This window comes from Solanum verrucosum, unplaced genomic scaffold (genome assembly GCF_900185275.1).
Source record: "Solanum verrucosum unplaced genomic scaffold, falcon-dt-bn FXZP01000140.1, whole genome shotgun sequence".
NCBI classification, from domain to species: domain Eukaryota; kingdom Viridiplantae; phylum Streptophyta; class Magnoliopsida; order Solanales; family Solanaceae; genus Solanum; species Solanum verrucosum.
The window spans coordinates 195125-209616 of NW_026020112.1; the positions used below are offsets into that span (position 1 = coordinate 195125).

A 14492-nucleotide genomic window follows, 5' to 3' on the forward strand; every position below is an offset into this window, starting at 1 on the left:
AACAAAAAGGCTTATTAAAGACCAAAATATACTAACAAGTTATAAATATGGTCCCTAAAATATACTTATAAGGATGATATTATTTACTGGTCTCTATTTGACTATATTATTTTCTAATAACAAATAAACTCGTCCCTAAATGAAATTTTCAGCGGGAACTAAAAGGCACTAAAAAATTTTCTCTCTCTATAGTTATAACCTAAAACCCCCAAATCCATTGATAAAGCTATTAGATTTTTCTTTCTCTCTCTAGCAATATGCCAAAATTGTTGTGCATAGCTCTGAAGTCTCCTTACTCTTGAATCTTGAAGGCATTATTGGCAGAAAAATCTCCTAAATCTTGAAGCTTGAAGGCATTATTGGAAGAGAAACGTTTCACCTACAACTTGCATCTACATCTAAAGTAAGTTTATTCCTCCTGATTCATCTCCCCCTTCTTCTTTTTCTGTAAATCTGCCATTTTTCTTTCTGCTGGTCGAATTTTATGTGATTGGGCTCTTATAGATACTCATTGTTATTGTGTAAGGACTGAAAATGATAGTTTTATAGGTAAGGCTTGGGGTTGAGGTTCAAAGAGGAGATATTTGAGAGTTTATTTAAGATTTTCTCTGTTAATAGTGTTGAATAATTGCTAGGGCTGCCAAGAAATTTTGGTAAGGCTGGCATTGCAAAAAAAAATTCCATCAGGTGATGAATATGTAGAATATTTTTACCATTAGTGTCTTTAATTCAGTTCCCAATTTATGTGCTTTGAATTTGAATGGGTTTTTTTTATTGTATAACTATTGTATTCAATTTTTAAGTATAATGTGACACTAAAAAGATTAAACGAGAAAGAAACGAAATTGTGAATGAGCATTGACAAAGCATTTGATTGTAGTTTCCTTTTTTTGGTGTTTCAAATGTTGTTTTAATTGTTATTTTCTACTACAACTAGTGCTGCATATTGGTTTCTAAAGTTACTACTTGTGGCACATTTTTGAAATCTTAAGCTACATGGAAATTTGTGGTTGTTTGTCATTGTTGTTTTGGTGGTTGTTGTTTTCAATTAGATGCTATATGTTTTATTGAAATTGTTTGGATCCTCGTGTAGTTTGATAAAAAAAATTGTTGGAGAAGTTGTTGATAAGTTTAGATTTGTGAAACATGAAAAATGTCATTAGTTCACGTGGATGTCACATAATATAGTTTAACTCGCAGTGTGTAGTGTTCTGAACTATATTATGCGACATCCACGTGGATGTCTACGAGTTAAACTTGTCGTCTTTATTTGAAGTTCACTAGTAGGTTTAGGATGTCGCATCTGTTAAGACCTTTTAGTTTTATTATATATAGCAACACGTATTCAATTAAAAGAAAATATGTTATTAGTCCATTTTAGAATGATAAATAGTCTATAAATTTGGATCACTATTGAATAGTACCAACCTCATTCTAATGGAGAAAATATTGTGAAGAGCTCTGTCAATATCAGATTCTTCTAATTTCTGCTTCTTCAAAGCTAACTCATGATAAAATTTTACAGAGAAAATTGACTTTTGGCTATTTAAGGATTTTCAAGTGATGATAACAAACTCATTTAGAACATGTAAGCTCTTCTTCCGCTCTTAACTTTAACTTTTTGACTAAGTTTTGTTCCTTGTAAATTTTCGTTTGCGATTACAGTTTACTCGTCACAATATAAGTAATTCTTGATGTTTTACTATACAATCGTCATAGCAACATTAAGCTGACTGGAAACTCATACTATTTTATGACAATATGTTTCTAACTTGTGTAGTCATCGAGTACACGAGTACATTTGCCATTGAACAGGCTGTTTGATTCCTCCAAAATACACACTGCTTTTATCTACATTTGCCACCAATTCTGAAGCCTCTGAAAATTGCATAAAACATTTATGTAGATAGCTCACAGACTTTATATCTCCCCTGCAGAACATCAACAAGTCATCAGCAAAGCTAAGTTAGATGATTTTTTGTCTCTTACACCTAGGATGGTAATGGAACTCATGGTTAGTATGAAGGCTTTTTAAGACCCTTGTGAGATAATCCATGGCTAATACAAAGAGAAAAGGCGACATGGGATCCCTACCGAGTTAATGAATCACAATGAACTATGATGAAGGCACCTAGCAGGTGCTGGGGAAAAACAACTAAATAGAAAGCTTTGTAACTTGTAAGCTTACACCCTTCAAAAGTGTTTTAACTGATATTTTGTTCCGTCATAGTGATTTTCTTGTTGATGGTCTCAAATCCTATTCATGTATAAAGCTTCCTAAGATTGTGGATGCAAATTTTTGCAGTGATGGCTTTGGTCCCCTATTAGAACAGATGGTGCAAGCACTTTGTCGGCATGTATCGGATGATTCTCCTACTGTTAGGCGCCTCTGTCTAAGAGGGTTTGTCCAGGTATTCTTGGTCATAGAGTATTCTTTTTTCTTTTTCTTTTCTTCTAAGGAGGAGGAATGTTTACGCGAGGAATTTTCTAGTTTTTTTTTCCTGATTTCATCATTAGGAGTCCCTCTGGTTCAGTTTGATTTCCTCGGTCAAATAGTATCATGGCTTCATTTCGTAATTACTGCTTTAGTTATAAAAAAATTCCTTCCTTTGTGGCTAGGTGCATATAATTTCTACTCTGAAAGAATGAGAAATTAGTAAAGTTTTGAACGCCGCCATAGTCATTGCTCAAGTACCGTATATTTTCACTTCTCTTGGGCTGAGGTTCATTCTGCCTGCTGGTCTTGCAGATGCCATCTATCCATGTTCTCCAGTATACTACTAAATCCTAGGGGTGATATTAGCTTTGATCGATGACTCAGATGAGTCGGTCAGTTAACTGCAGTATCATGGTTGCTGATGGTAAAGCTTGCTCGGTCTTTGTTAGTATCTTATATTCTACCTTCACGTGAATGTTTTCTGCTGACATCCTACTATGTAGGTTCTCGAGTCCTCATCCAGGGAAGCGGTTGAACCTGTTCTCCTGAACCTTCCTATACGGCTTCAGAATCTCCAAGTAAGTTGATTCACTATCCAAACGTAAATTTCTTCAACTTTAGATTTTCTGGTAATAGCCTCAAATTGGTTGAATTACTGTACTAGTCCGATTGTATCACATTCTAAATTATTTATTTAGAGCTGATAACAGGGTGGCATTGTGTTAAAAAGACTTTTGTATCAGGACAGTAACACAACTCTGTTTGGACATCCTAGGGTGATGTCTTTTGCCTTGACATAATATTTTGCATTATTTGTCAACCTTCAAGACATGTCTCTTGATACAAGTTCTTCTTTAATTTGATATTATACCCCTTAAGTGTATGTGCTAGTTAAATAGATGAGTGACACCCATATATTGTACTGTGCTAGTGTTGCCACTTATGTTGCTCTGGCTCTTCAAAAATGCCGACGAGTGTATGTCGGATCCTCCAAAAGTAGTACATTTGGAGGATACGACACAGGGTGCATCAACATTTTTGGAGCATTCAAACAACATAGGTTGCCACAATTGGAGTCTGAGTTCTAAAAGAGCTGAAGTAATTTAATGGTAGGTTTTACATTTTGTCTCTGAAAATTAGTTCATATCGATGTGCGATTTATCTCTTGGGAAAGAAACACATGTTACATCATTATCTTCTAATCTGTGGATTATAGAAATATTAGCAAGTGCATGTTGAGATGGCCATAGCGTATAACATTATTTTCTTGCCTCATAAAAGGAGTGCATGAATAGGAGTGCATGAATGAGAAGATACGAGCCAATGCTTATGCTGCATTTGGAGCACTGAGCACTTATGGAACTGGGCCTCAACGAGACTCTTTTCTTGAGCAGGTATCTTATCTCTCATTAAACCATTTGTCACCACCTAAATTTGATTTGGTATCTTTTTCTCATTAGCACATAGTTTTAGATGTTCTTTTAAATTTTATCAATTTTAATTGCATCATAAGGTGTCATATCCAACATCACAAGTCAAGACTGGTCTCAAACGAGGATGTTTTGGTTGTGTTGGCTTTATCATTTCAACTGAGCATGTGTAAAGGACGTTTCATATTCAACTGTTTCTTCTTCATTGAAGGATCAACATTTTTTTGATTGACAATATAGGTCACTTTTCACTAATAGCTGCCCCTCATGTATATTTACTGAATCATGAAATTCCAAGATGTGTTTGTTTATATTTTATAGTGCATCTTTTTAATTTTAAAACCTTTAATTTAATGCCTTAGGTTGGGATCTCTAAAATAAGAGCATAATCTAGACTAAACTTTGTTGTTAATAGGTCTGTTAATTACTTAATTTCCCGTGAGGCCTCTGTTGGCAGTGAATATTTTGTTTTACGGTCCCCATTTCTTGATCTGCTCTTTGTATATTTGAAGGAGCTCATACTTTTCTTCTACTTATCATCTTAGTTGCGCGGACTCTTCACTTTTGATGCCGCACCCGTGTCGGACTCTCCAAAAATGCACTACTTTTGGCGAATCCGACACGCACCCGTTGAAATTTTTGAAGAGTCCGAGCAACATAGCTTATCATCAAACTTTACTTTCTTGGGTAAAACAGAGTAGTAGATATACCCTTTCTATCCCACATCTTCATGGTCAGCTATGAATTTTGAATGAGATATGATTTATTTTAGTCTCCATTTCTGTTGTACGCAAAGCAAAGTTCTTTAATTCTCGCTTTTTGATTTGGTTAATCAATATCTAATCTGTTTCTGTCTTGTATTGAACTTTATCAAGAAATGATCTTCACTTTTTCTACTCGTCAGGCTCATGCTGCTTTCCCACGGATTGTTTTACATCTTCATGAGGATGATCTTAGTGTGAGACAAGCTTGCCGAGTAAGTTTAATCTGCCAAATTTTATTCCTTATGTTGTTCAGGATGCATAATGAGTTAACCTTTCAACATGCCAGAACACTTTGAAACCCATTGCTCCCTTGATGGAAATTGATGGAATAACTGTTGTTTTCAACACTCATTGGTTTAGTTCGGACCATCGGTATGCACCCATTGATTTGAATAGTCCTTAATGGTTATTTATGAGAAATGATATTAAGTTGCCTTCAATTTTTAGAGGCGACTATGAAGACTTTCTTCGAGAACTTGCAAGGCAATTAACTCAAAATCTTAATGCCCGAGTAGATAGGTACATGGCATCAATAATACAGATTTTGGATGCTGAAATTTGCAAAAAGCCGATGTTAAACATGTAGATTGACCATTTCTTGCTGGAAAGGTGAAGGCAACTTTGGATTATAGTTTAAGGCTAGTATATGATTTTTTTGCTAAGCGTTCATGATCGCAATATTGTTACTAGCTTACCACATTGTTGTATATAGTCAGATGCCTTATACTCACCTTATTTTGTAATTACATTATATATTATATATGAAAGCAACAAGTTTATATTAATTATCGTATTTTCTAGGTGCAAATGCAATGTGATTTAAGGACTAGATTGTAAATCCTTAAAATCCTTTTGAGTAGGAAATCTGTAATGGTTGCGAAATGATTTATGGATCACCTTCAAAATGGTCCCGAAATGATTTAGGGACCAGCTTAAAAGTTTTCGTAAATTGATTTATAGACGAGTTAAAAACTGGTCGCAAACTGATTTACAGACCAACTTCAAACTGGTAGCAAAATGATTATGGACCAGCATAGAAGTCGTCCCAAAATGATATATGGACCAGTTAAAATCTAGTCGCAAAATGATTTAACGACCATAATTTTGATTTCAATATGTGCGAATAGGTACCAGATATATGGTCCCTAAATGTATTTTAGGGACCAGTATTAACCTAGTCCCGAAAAAGAATCAGCGACCGACCCGATAATCTTGTCCCTAAAGGTCCTTAGCGACTATTAAGGCTATAAGGACAAGCGCAACTGGTCGCTATTGTCCTTTTTGGGACCAGATTCTTACTTATAGCGACCAGTTTTCCTTTCGCTATTGGGCAGTTTTCTTGTAGTGTATGGAATGACAACATGAGAAATCGAACTTCCACCAACAAAATGCAAATTTAAATAATCAAATCAACTGAGGTACTAAAATATTGTTTAATGGACCCATGCAACAACCTTTCGTCCTCATCAATCTAACTACTATTATTAGTACTAGTTTACAAGCATATTTATGGTCTACAACATTTGGGGACCTAACTAAATATGGTAGGAGAAGAAAAAATGAAACCAATTATTAGATCTTTGTCTTGCTGGAATTAGATGGTTCAGCAGTCACTTTTCCAACTTAAATCTCATTAAATCAAACCTTGAATTCAATGATCTCATTATCTCAACTGTTTCTTTTAAGTTTTCTTCGAGAAAAAAATATGTCGATTTGAAGTTTATAAATTCAAAATTTTAATTTATTGAAGTTGTATGTTGTTAATTTAAATATATTTAATATTTTTTAAAAATAAATACAATAGTTAGACCAAAATTATTAGATTCAGCTAAATCCATAACGTGTACTATTCAGTATTGAGTTTCCCACATCGGTGGGTGGGAAGCATATTTATCTTCTTATCTGATACTCGTGAAGAGTTAACTTTTGAATTGAGTTACTATACCTAAGAGCGATAATCTAGTTCTTTTTTAAATCATGGTATCAAGCTTTCACATCAAAATGGAACGAAAACTTATCTTTTTATATGATCTTAAATAATTTTTATTTCTTTAATTAATTTTTGCGTCTGACAATAACTACGTTAAAATTATTGTGAAAGAGTGTAGTGATATTAATAAGATCCCTTCATATCTAACTAGAAATTAAAATCGAATCACAAATGAATTTTTTTTGTGGAAAAAGCTTCGATTTTTAATAGTTGTTACGCAATGCAAATATAAATTAATCATTATATCAATATATTTAGTATTTCTATTGTTGAAAATAAAATATTAGCCCACCAACACTGCGTGGAGTTGACTAAATATTATTTCCCCAAAATGGTATGACAGCACTGACGGGTGGCCAGACCATCAAGATAACATATGTATGGTTTGATCGGGAATATAAGAATAGTGTTGAATAATATATATCAATAATATTGATAATAATAATATTAGTATTATAATGCTTACATTTGTTATTAGTGACGAAATCAAATATTTGTTAAGAATGTTTAAAATTTAATATATATGTATGAAAAATATTTTTTGTATAATTTTTTATATACATAGTATGATTTTTTGACAGAGTGTTCGAGTGACCTCTATTTGTTACATGTGGCTATGCATTATTAGTAATTTATATTAAAATTATTTCACCATTTGGTATATTAAAAGTAACATGACATATTTCCAAAAAAAGTTACTCCTTATTTATAAAAAGGAAAATTACGCGGTTAAACAAACTTATACTACTTAATTACTCATCATAGCTATAGTTTGCTATAATTATCACTCGCGGCTAACATTATACATTAATTACGTGGGCTGACTTCGAGTTTGTATAATTAGTCACGTTTGTATATTTATAATTCGCCAGAATATACAAATACATATGTATAATATACAATTATCTAACCAATATACATATACAATTCACCTCTCTCCTCCCTCTCCCAATTTCACTCACCTCTCTCCTCCCTCTCCCAATCTCGCTCGCCTCTCTCCTCCCTCTCCCAATCTCGTTTGCCATATATACAAATGCATATGTATAATATACAATTATCTAATCGATAAACATAAACAATTCACCTCTCTCCCACTTTCTTCCCTCTATCGCCCGCCTCTCTCCTCCCTCTCCCAATCTCGCTAGCCTCTCTCCTCCCTCTCCCAATCTCGCTTGCCATATATACAAATACATATGTATAATATACAATTATCTAACCGATATACTTATACAATTCACCTCTCTTCCACTCTTTGCCCTCTCTCGCTCACCTCTCTTCTCTCTCTCCCAGTCTTGCTCACCTCTCTCCTCCCTATAACATGTAGCTACGAATTGTAATTATCAAACTATAGCTATGGAGAGTAATTAAGTTATTTTGAGTGACTATATGTGAAAGTTTCTCTTTATAAAATGTAGCAGACCCTCCATAAATATAGGGAAAATGATGAACACCCCATTCATATATTAGTTATACATAACATAATATCAAATAAAATATAGGATATACCTAATACTATTATACATAAATTTGAAAAGTATGTCAAATAACGTCCCAAGTATCACCTTATTTCTAATTATAAGACTGTTAGAAACAATTTAATTATAAAAATTCACTTTTATCCTTTATGAAATTTTAGCACACAAGTTTGAATACTTTTTTTTTTATAAAAAAATTATAGTATCAAATCAAATGGCGTCACGTTAAATGAAATGAAAGGTAGGGAGTAATAATACACCACACTGACAGTTCGCATTATTTTATTTTTTTTCTAAATTATGGTGCCAAACAAGCCCGTATATAACCACGTAGAGTTTATGCATTAATGGAATACTGAATGAAGTTCTAACAATTCCACTCTCCCAACTCCGAAAACACACACTCTTCGTATAGGAACTTATCTTATTTTACTAAACTTTGTTCCCAAATTCCGTCTCTGTTATTGTTTAATGGAAGTGAATTCTTTGTCTACTTTTGATTTCAGCTCTCATGATGAGCATCATCAATTTTCTTTTTCCGATCGCCGTAGGCCGGAATTCGAAAGCTCTGTTTCAAATGCCGCCATGAAAGTTCAGAAGGTTTATAGGAGTTATCGTACACGGCGCATGTTAGCTGACTCTGCCGTGGTTGCTGAAGTGCTCTGGTATTGCTTAAAATATAACCACTTAACCTGTACATCAACATTTTTATTTAAAAATCCTCTATTATTTTTAATTTATGTATATAATAATAGAATAATCATGTATATTTATGTGTTCTTTATTGTGTGATGAATTTGAAGGTGGCAAGCTATAGATTATGCTAGATTGAATCACAGTACAGTTTCTTTCTTCAACTTCTTAAAACCAGAAACAGCGTCTTCCCGGTGGAATCGCATAAGCTTAAATGCTTCCAAGGTATTCTTACACTTTTATTTGAGAGATCAAAAAAAAAAATTGAACTATCAATTTTTTCCTTTTCTAGACTATCAGAAGTTGTTCCATTTTTCTACACTATCATCATCTATGTATATTAGAACACGCCTAGTTGAGTAGATTTTGATAGTACAAGTAAGAAAAAGAAACAATTGATAGTTGGTCGAGATGTGTTTTTACATAGACAGTGACAAATGATAGTTGGGGTGTGAAACTCGTGAATAAGATATGTTTTTGATCATTAAGTCTTTGTATTTCCAGTCATAATAAAACAACTTTCAGGCAGATTCTATAGAAATAAAAGAGGAAATTTCAAATATAATTCCGTATTGCTCAGGTTGGTAAAGGTTTGTCCAAAGACGCCAAAGCTCAGAAATTGGCTTTTCAACACTGGATTGAGGCGGTGAGTGTAGTACCTTTCGCCTCTGGCTTTTCACTTTGCTGCTCTTTTTGAAAATTTCCCAGTTAATTTGTTGATTTTTGTAATTTTTGTTTTTTTAACCTTGGTATTGTTCCACTATAGATTGACCCACGCCATCGTTATGGGCATAACTTGCATATTTATTATCAAGAATGGTGTAAAACTGAATCTGGTCAGCCCTTCTTCTTTTGGTAAGATTTTTGACATTGTTTGTTCAGAAATTATTTTTAAAAAATTCATTGTTTAAGATTTTTCCAACTTTTTTGTAGAAAGTGAAATGACTTCTCTCAAGTTGTGTTTGGTCTGAAATTCCTTTTCCAAAAATTTAAGAAAATGCACCATGGGCCTAGTTTAACCCCAAAAATTAGCTCAAGGAATGAGAATTACCCAAGACCATGATCAAGATGTGTATGAACCTAGATGCATATCTAACTTGAAACGTTTTGCATTCGAAACAAACGCTACAACCAGAGCTGTAATTTTGATTTCTATTCATAGTGATAGGATAATATCCAAATAAGTGAAAGACTATTTCAAGATTGTATAATGTTTCTTACCCAAAAGGAAATGCATGTGTTTCTCATAAAGTTTTAAAGTCTAGATGAATTATTTTACTATATCTTGGTTGAATATTCTTATTTTACTTTGTTATGGAGTCCAAGAACATTCTGCACTATTGACTTCTCTTTTCTCTGGTGCAACTTTGCCACAAGGATAAGACGGCATGTATTTTTCTGTGAATCTATTTATAAGATGTAAGAATCCTGACGGATGGTCTGTAAGTTTACTTAGAAGTTTCTTAAAATCTGCAGGTTGGATCTTGGAGATGGCAAAAAGGTTGATCTCGAAGAATGTCCAAGATCTAAGCTTCAGAAGCAAAGTATCAAGTACCTTGGACCTGTATGTGTTGAATCTTTTGTTACTTATCCACTGCATATCATGAGTCTTAACATCAATCATTAATTATAAACTGACAACCGGTTAAGTACTTGTGTTGACGCTGTTACTCTTTAGTCTTCAAATCTGATTTGCACCATTTTACACTATCTGGTGTATATGTAGTTCTTTTCCTTGTTCAAGTTGCCTATTTTGTCGCTTAAGTGAAGCTGTTAACTTCTGCATTATCCTTAAGTCACGTTGCTTGATATTAGCATGCGGTTCCTGATTTCTTCCTCCTAATCTTTCTTTAATCAGCAAGAGAGAGAACATTATGAATATATTGTTGCTAAAGGAAAAATTGTGAATGAGAAAACTGGAGATGTTCTTGATACAACTAAAGGGTTGCCAGGGGCAAAGTGGATTTTTGTGATGAGCACGTCAAGAAGACTCTATGCTGGTGAGGTGAGTGGTAAAATAGTTACTCTGTAAATGCATTTTGATGATTATCCTTGATTCCTTGTTGTTCATGATAAGGTTTGTTTTTATAATGTTTCTCAGAAAAAGAAAGGGATGTTTCATCATTCCAGCTTTCTTGCTGGTGGAGCTACTTCGGCTGCTGGAAGACTAGTGGTAAAGGATGGAAGAGTTATGGTAAATAAGTTTCTGTTATCTCAATTATTTCAATTGCTTCTGTCATCTAAGTTGTACTCTCGTAGCGGTTTGTGGTAGTAGTTAAGAGTGTATATTTCCAACCATACTGATTAGGTAGTTTTCGTCCCTTTTACTCACACTTGATGTCTTCCGACTTTAAACCAATATCAGCTGGCTTCTGCATGGCTAATGCTGAACTCATACTTACTCAAATTAGAAAATACTTGTGTATGACAGTGACAATATCCAGTTAAAGTCTAATGTTCATAAAGTACTCTTCCTTACTGAACGATTCTTTTCATCACTCATAAAACTACACAATCCAAGTTGATATACCACCTTCTATGTTTCTTCTCGTCATTCACCCTGACTCTTATAGATGAAACTCTAGAAGAAGAAAGCTGTTCTTTACATAAATGTATTCAGCTGCTTTATTTGCAACTGAAAGGTGTTAAAGAAGGACGGTATGCTTCCTGAATTCTTTGCATGCAACTCGAAAGCTTGAGTCTAAGTTTCTGTTTACAATCATCTGCTTGGAACTTAGCTGTTTTCTTGACATGTTATTCCTTTCAGTCTATTTCAGCATATAGTGGACATTATCGCCCAACAGAAGATAGGCTTGACAGCTTTTTATCATTTCTTAATGAAAATGGGGTCAACCTGGATGAAGTTGAGGTTGGTCTTTTCTTTTTCTTGTTCTTTTTTGTGCTCAGTGTTGCTCCTTTTAATGCCTAATGTTCCAGAACTCTGAACAATCAGATTTATTGAGAAATTTATATTAGGAAAGGCACCAAGGAAGTGTTAAAGATATATAGAAGTAGAATTCAGGAGAGATGCAAGCCCTTCAGGCCATCAAAATCGGGATTTAAATCACTGGAATTGTTCACCTTTCCAATAACAGATAGAAAGGAAACAAAATGAACTACTACTCCCTTTTTAGTTCATTTTAAAAAAAATGTCTCTTTTCCTTTTTTTGCTGACTCTTCACTTAGAACTTACCACATGACATGTTCAAGACCATAAGATTAAAGAACATTTTTGACCATTCTGCATATCCTAAGTTTAAATCTCAATTAGTCGAGCTGTGCTTACCTTACTGACTACTCTAGATATGATTTTACCTGCCTTTTCTCATGATGAATTGTCCACTTTTAAACTAATATAATCCTCGTCTTTTCTGATCTATCATCAGATAAGAAAATCAAATGAAGACTATGAAAGCTATGGAGACAGAAGATCTGTTGGAAGTGGCTATACATCTGATTTTTCAGCTCTATCAGATTCTCCTTCTCAGGCTGATCTTCCAAAGGAAGAGAAAACAGACCTTCCCTTGGAATCAGCCCGAAATCTGGTAGCTCAAACGAGTAGCTATAACCGATCCCTCTCAGGCAGTCTTCAGATCCCAATAGCAGAGGTGCCAATTAGGACTCCAATACTACGAAGGATTCATTCCGAGAAGTCTAAAATGTCGTATCAACTTCCCTTGGTGTGGTCAACAGGTGCTGGACCAAGAATTGGCTGTTTTGCTGACTTCCCTGCTGAGCTTAGATGGCAGGCCTTGGAACTGACTAACCTCTCACCTAGACCTTGTTCTGTATGATCAACTCCCATGCTGGTTCGTACTCCGCAGCTTATCACTCTCCACTTCTTGGCTATGGCTCCATAACTCTTCAATAGCAAGTGTAAATTCTTGTTCTGAAGATTGCACAATGTTCATAACACGCAGCGGAAGACAGAAAAACAATCCTGAACAGATCTCCTTGTGTTTAAAATTTACTGAAATATAGGTTTCGAGACAAACCTGGTGACGAGAGTGGTAATCCAAAATAGTACTAAGACTCGATGTGTATCCACACCAAGATCGATCTGTTCTTCATGTTCATCCCCCTCCCAACTTTCAGCTTGCTGATATAATATCTCTGTCCAGTACTTAGTTGAATGATAAGATATACAGCTATATGTAATCTGCACTTTTAGCTCTCTTCATCCTGGCAAACAGAACTTGATGTATCAAAATTTCTCATCAAACCAATATCATTTCTTTTTGTCCCATTGGTGCCATTCAGGATGGATGTGAAAATAACATAAGTCGTGGGGATGTTTTCCAATTTTCTCATGTTTGGTTCGTCAAAATGTTATGGAAAATATTCTCTGAATATCAAAAACAAGGAGATGTATTATTTCATACAGAGGATATGTATTTACACCTCTGATAAATATCAAATGTACTGGTCTTTTTGTTGGGAATAAGTTATTCCAGAATAAGTTATCTCAAGATAAGTTCTTTCTCTACGTATATGAGATAATTTGTCTCATTTCTATGATATACGTAATGAGATAAATAATCTAAAGATTACTTAATACCACTAGCTAAACATATTACGACATATCAAAATAGGAACTAAGCTATCTTGTCTATTACATTATGGTACTGTAGAACATATGAACAGACCATTTTGTGATAGGGAATGAAGTATGTTTTCCTGTTCATCTTTCTACTAAGGCAAGCATTATACAATTGTAATAGTAATTTTATAAGTAATAAATTGAAAGTTAGAACTATAGAATTTAGTTTAAGAAGTTGATAACTTGATATATCCATTTTAATATACTTGCTACAATGCTGGAAAACATAAGAACAAATTAAAAAATGTTATGCACATTGCTTAACACTTTTCGACTATTAATTTTTATTTTTGATAGAGTATTACTGCAACTTATAAAAAATTTGAAGGAAGAAAGAATAAAAAGAATAGAATGATATGAGTATCACAGGACAAAATATAAGAAGATGTTTTGGTGATTTCTTCTATTAAAAAAGAGTTAAAAAAGAATAAAATAATATAGAATTATAGAAAAAGAATTAATATAACTTTTTACTATCATAAATAGTAATACTAGGATTTTCTCCACAATAATTTTTTTTTTTTAACAAAAGCCCGTTTTTGCATTTGGGTCCTATTCTCCTCCTTCGTCTTCACTCTGAAGACTGAACTACCTGAATCTGGTACCAAAAGCTTCCAGTAATGGCGTCCGACGGCGAGACAGTAATTCTCAACTGTATCGACTCCGACGGGTCCAAACTAGACGGAGATCACGAAGAGATTGTCATTTCGACAGCTGAAGTCAGTCAATGGGACTTAACATCACTTGCCCATCGCCCAATCATTAAAATCAAAGCTAATCGGCAAAGGCAAATCATCTTTTCTGTTTATTCTGTCTGTTTTACCTTCAACATCTATAAAAAAAAGTGTGTAATTTTTGCTTTTTTTCGTTTCACTTGATGTTTTGAAGTACAGGCTCATTCAGCAGTCTTCGTACTTTCACGGACTATTGAGTGGAAGTTTCAGGTATAATTCTTTTTTTTTCTTCAATTTTACTGAAGTTCTATGTATTGAATGAGTTTGAGTATAGTCATACAAATTTGTTTTACTCTGAACACAAAATACTGGTTTTGCTACTTGTTTCTTAGTGAAGTGTTTATGAATAACAAATCTAGAATGCTATTC

At 33.9% G+C, this 14492-nt stretch overlaps 2 protein-coding genes across 2 annotated transcripts; both read left to right on the forward strand.

Annotated features, from left to right (window-relative positions):
- The first annotated feature begins 2333 nt into the window (after nucleotides 1-2333).
- LOC125825586 (protein SHOOT GRAVITROPISM 6-like) lies at nucleotides 2334-5217 on the forward strand. The gene is made up of 6 exons (XM_049504911.1): nucleotides 2334-2411; nucleotides 2941-3015; nucleotides 3733-3831; nucleotides 4772-4843; nucleotides 4918-5003; nucleotides 5079-5217. Exons 1-6 carry the CDS (start codon nucleotides 2334-2336, stop codon nucleotides 5215-5217), a joined length of 549 nt encoding a protein of 182 aa, XP_049360868.1.
- Nucleotides 5218-8567: 3350 nt separating this feature from the next.
- On the forward strand, nucleotides 8568-12751 carry LOC125825587 (IQ domain-containing protein IQM3-like). Its single transcript, XM_049504912.1, has 9 exons — nucleotides 8568-8761; nucleotides 8900-9014; nucleotides 9370-9435; nucleotides 9556-9644; nucleotides 10266-10353; nucleotides 10648-10794; nucleotides 10891-10983; nucleotides 11557-11658; nucleotides 12176-12751. Exons 1-9 carry the CDS (start codon nucleotides 8568-8570, stop codon nucleotides 12581-12583), a joined length of 1302 nt encoding a protein of 433 aa, XP_049360869.1. The 3' UTR covers nucleotides 12584-12751.
- The last annotated feature ends 1741 nt before the right edge of the window (nucleotides 12752-14492 follow it).

Excerpts from the sequence above, each read along its gene's own strand:
- LOC125825586 (XM_049504911.1), top strand. The coding sequence starts at position 2,334 with ATGGTGCAAGCACTTTGTCGGCATGTATCGGATGATTCTCCTACTGTT. Across the intron at positions 2,412-2,940 it reads GTCTAAGAGGGTTTGTCCAG|GTTCTCGAGTCCTCATCCAG; the intron begins GTATTCTTGGTC and ends CCTACTATGTAG. Across the intron at positions 3,832-4,771 it reads GAGACTCTTTTCTTGAGCAG|GCTCATGCTGCTTTCCCACG; the intron begins GTATCTTATCTC and ends TCTACTCGTCAG.
- LOC125825587 (XM_049504912.1), top strand. The coding sequence starts at position 8,568 with ATGGAAGTGAATTCTTTGTCTACTTTTGATTTCAGCTCTCATGATGAG. Across the intron at positions 9,015-9,369 it reads TAAGCTTAAATGCTTCCAAG|GTTGGTAAAGGTTTGTCCAA; the intron begins GTATTCTTACAC and ends CGTATTGCTCAG. Across the intron at positions 11,659-12,175 it reads TCAACCTGGATGAAGTTGAG|ATAAGAAAATCAAATGAAGA; the intron begins GTTGGTCTTTTC and ends ATCTATCATCAG.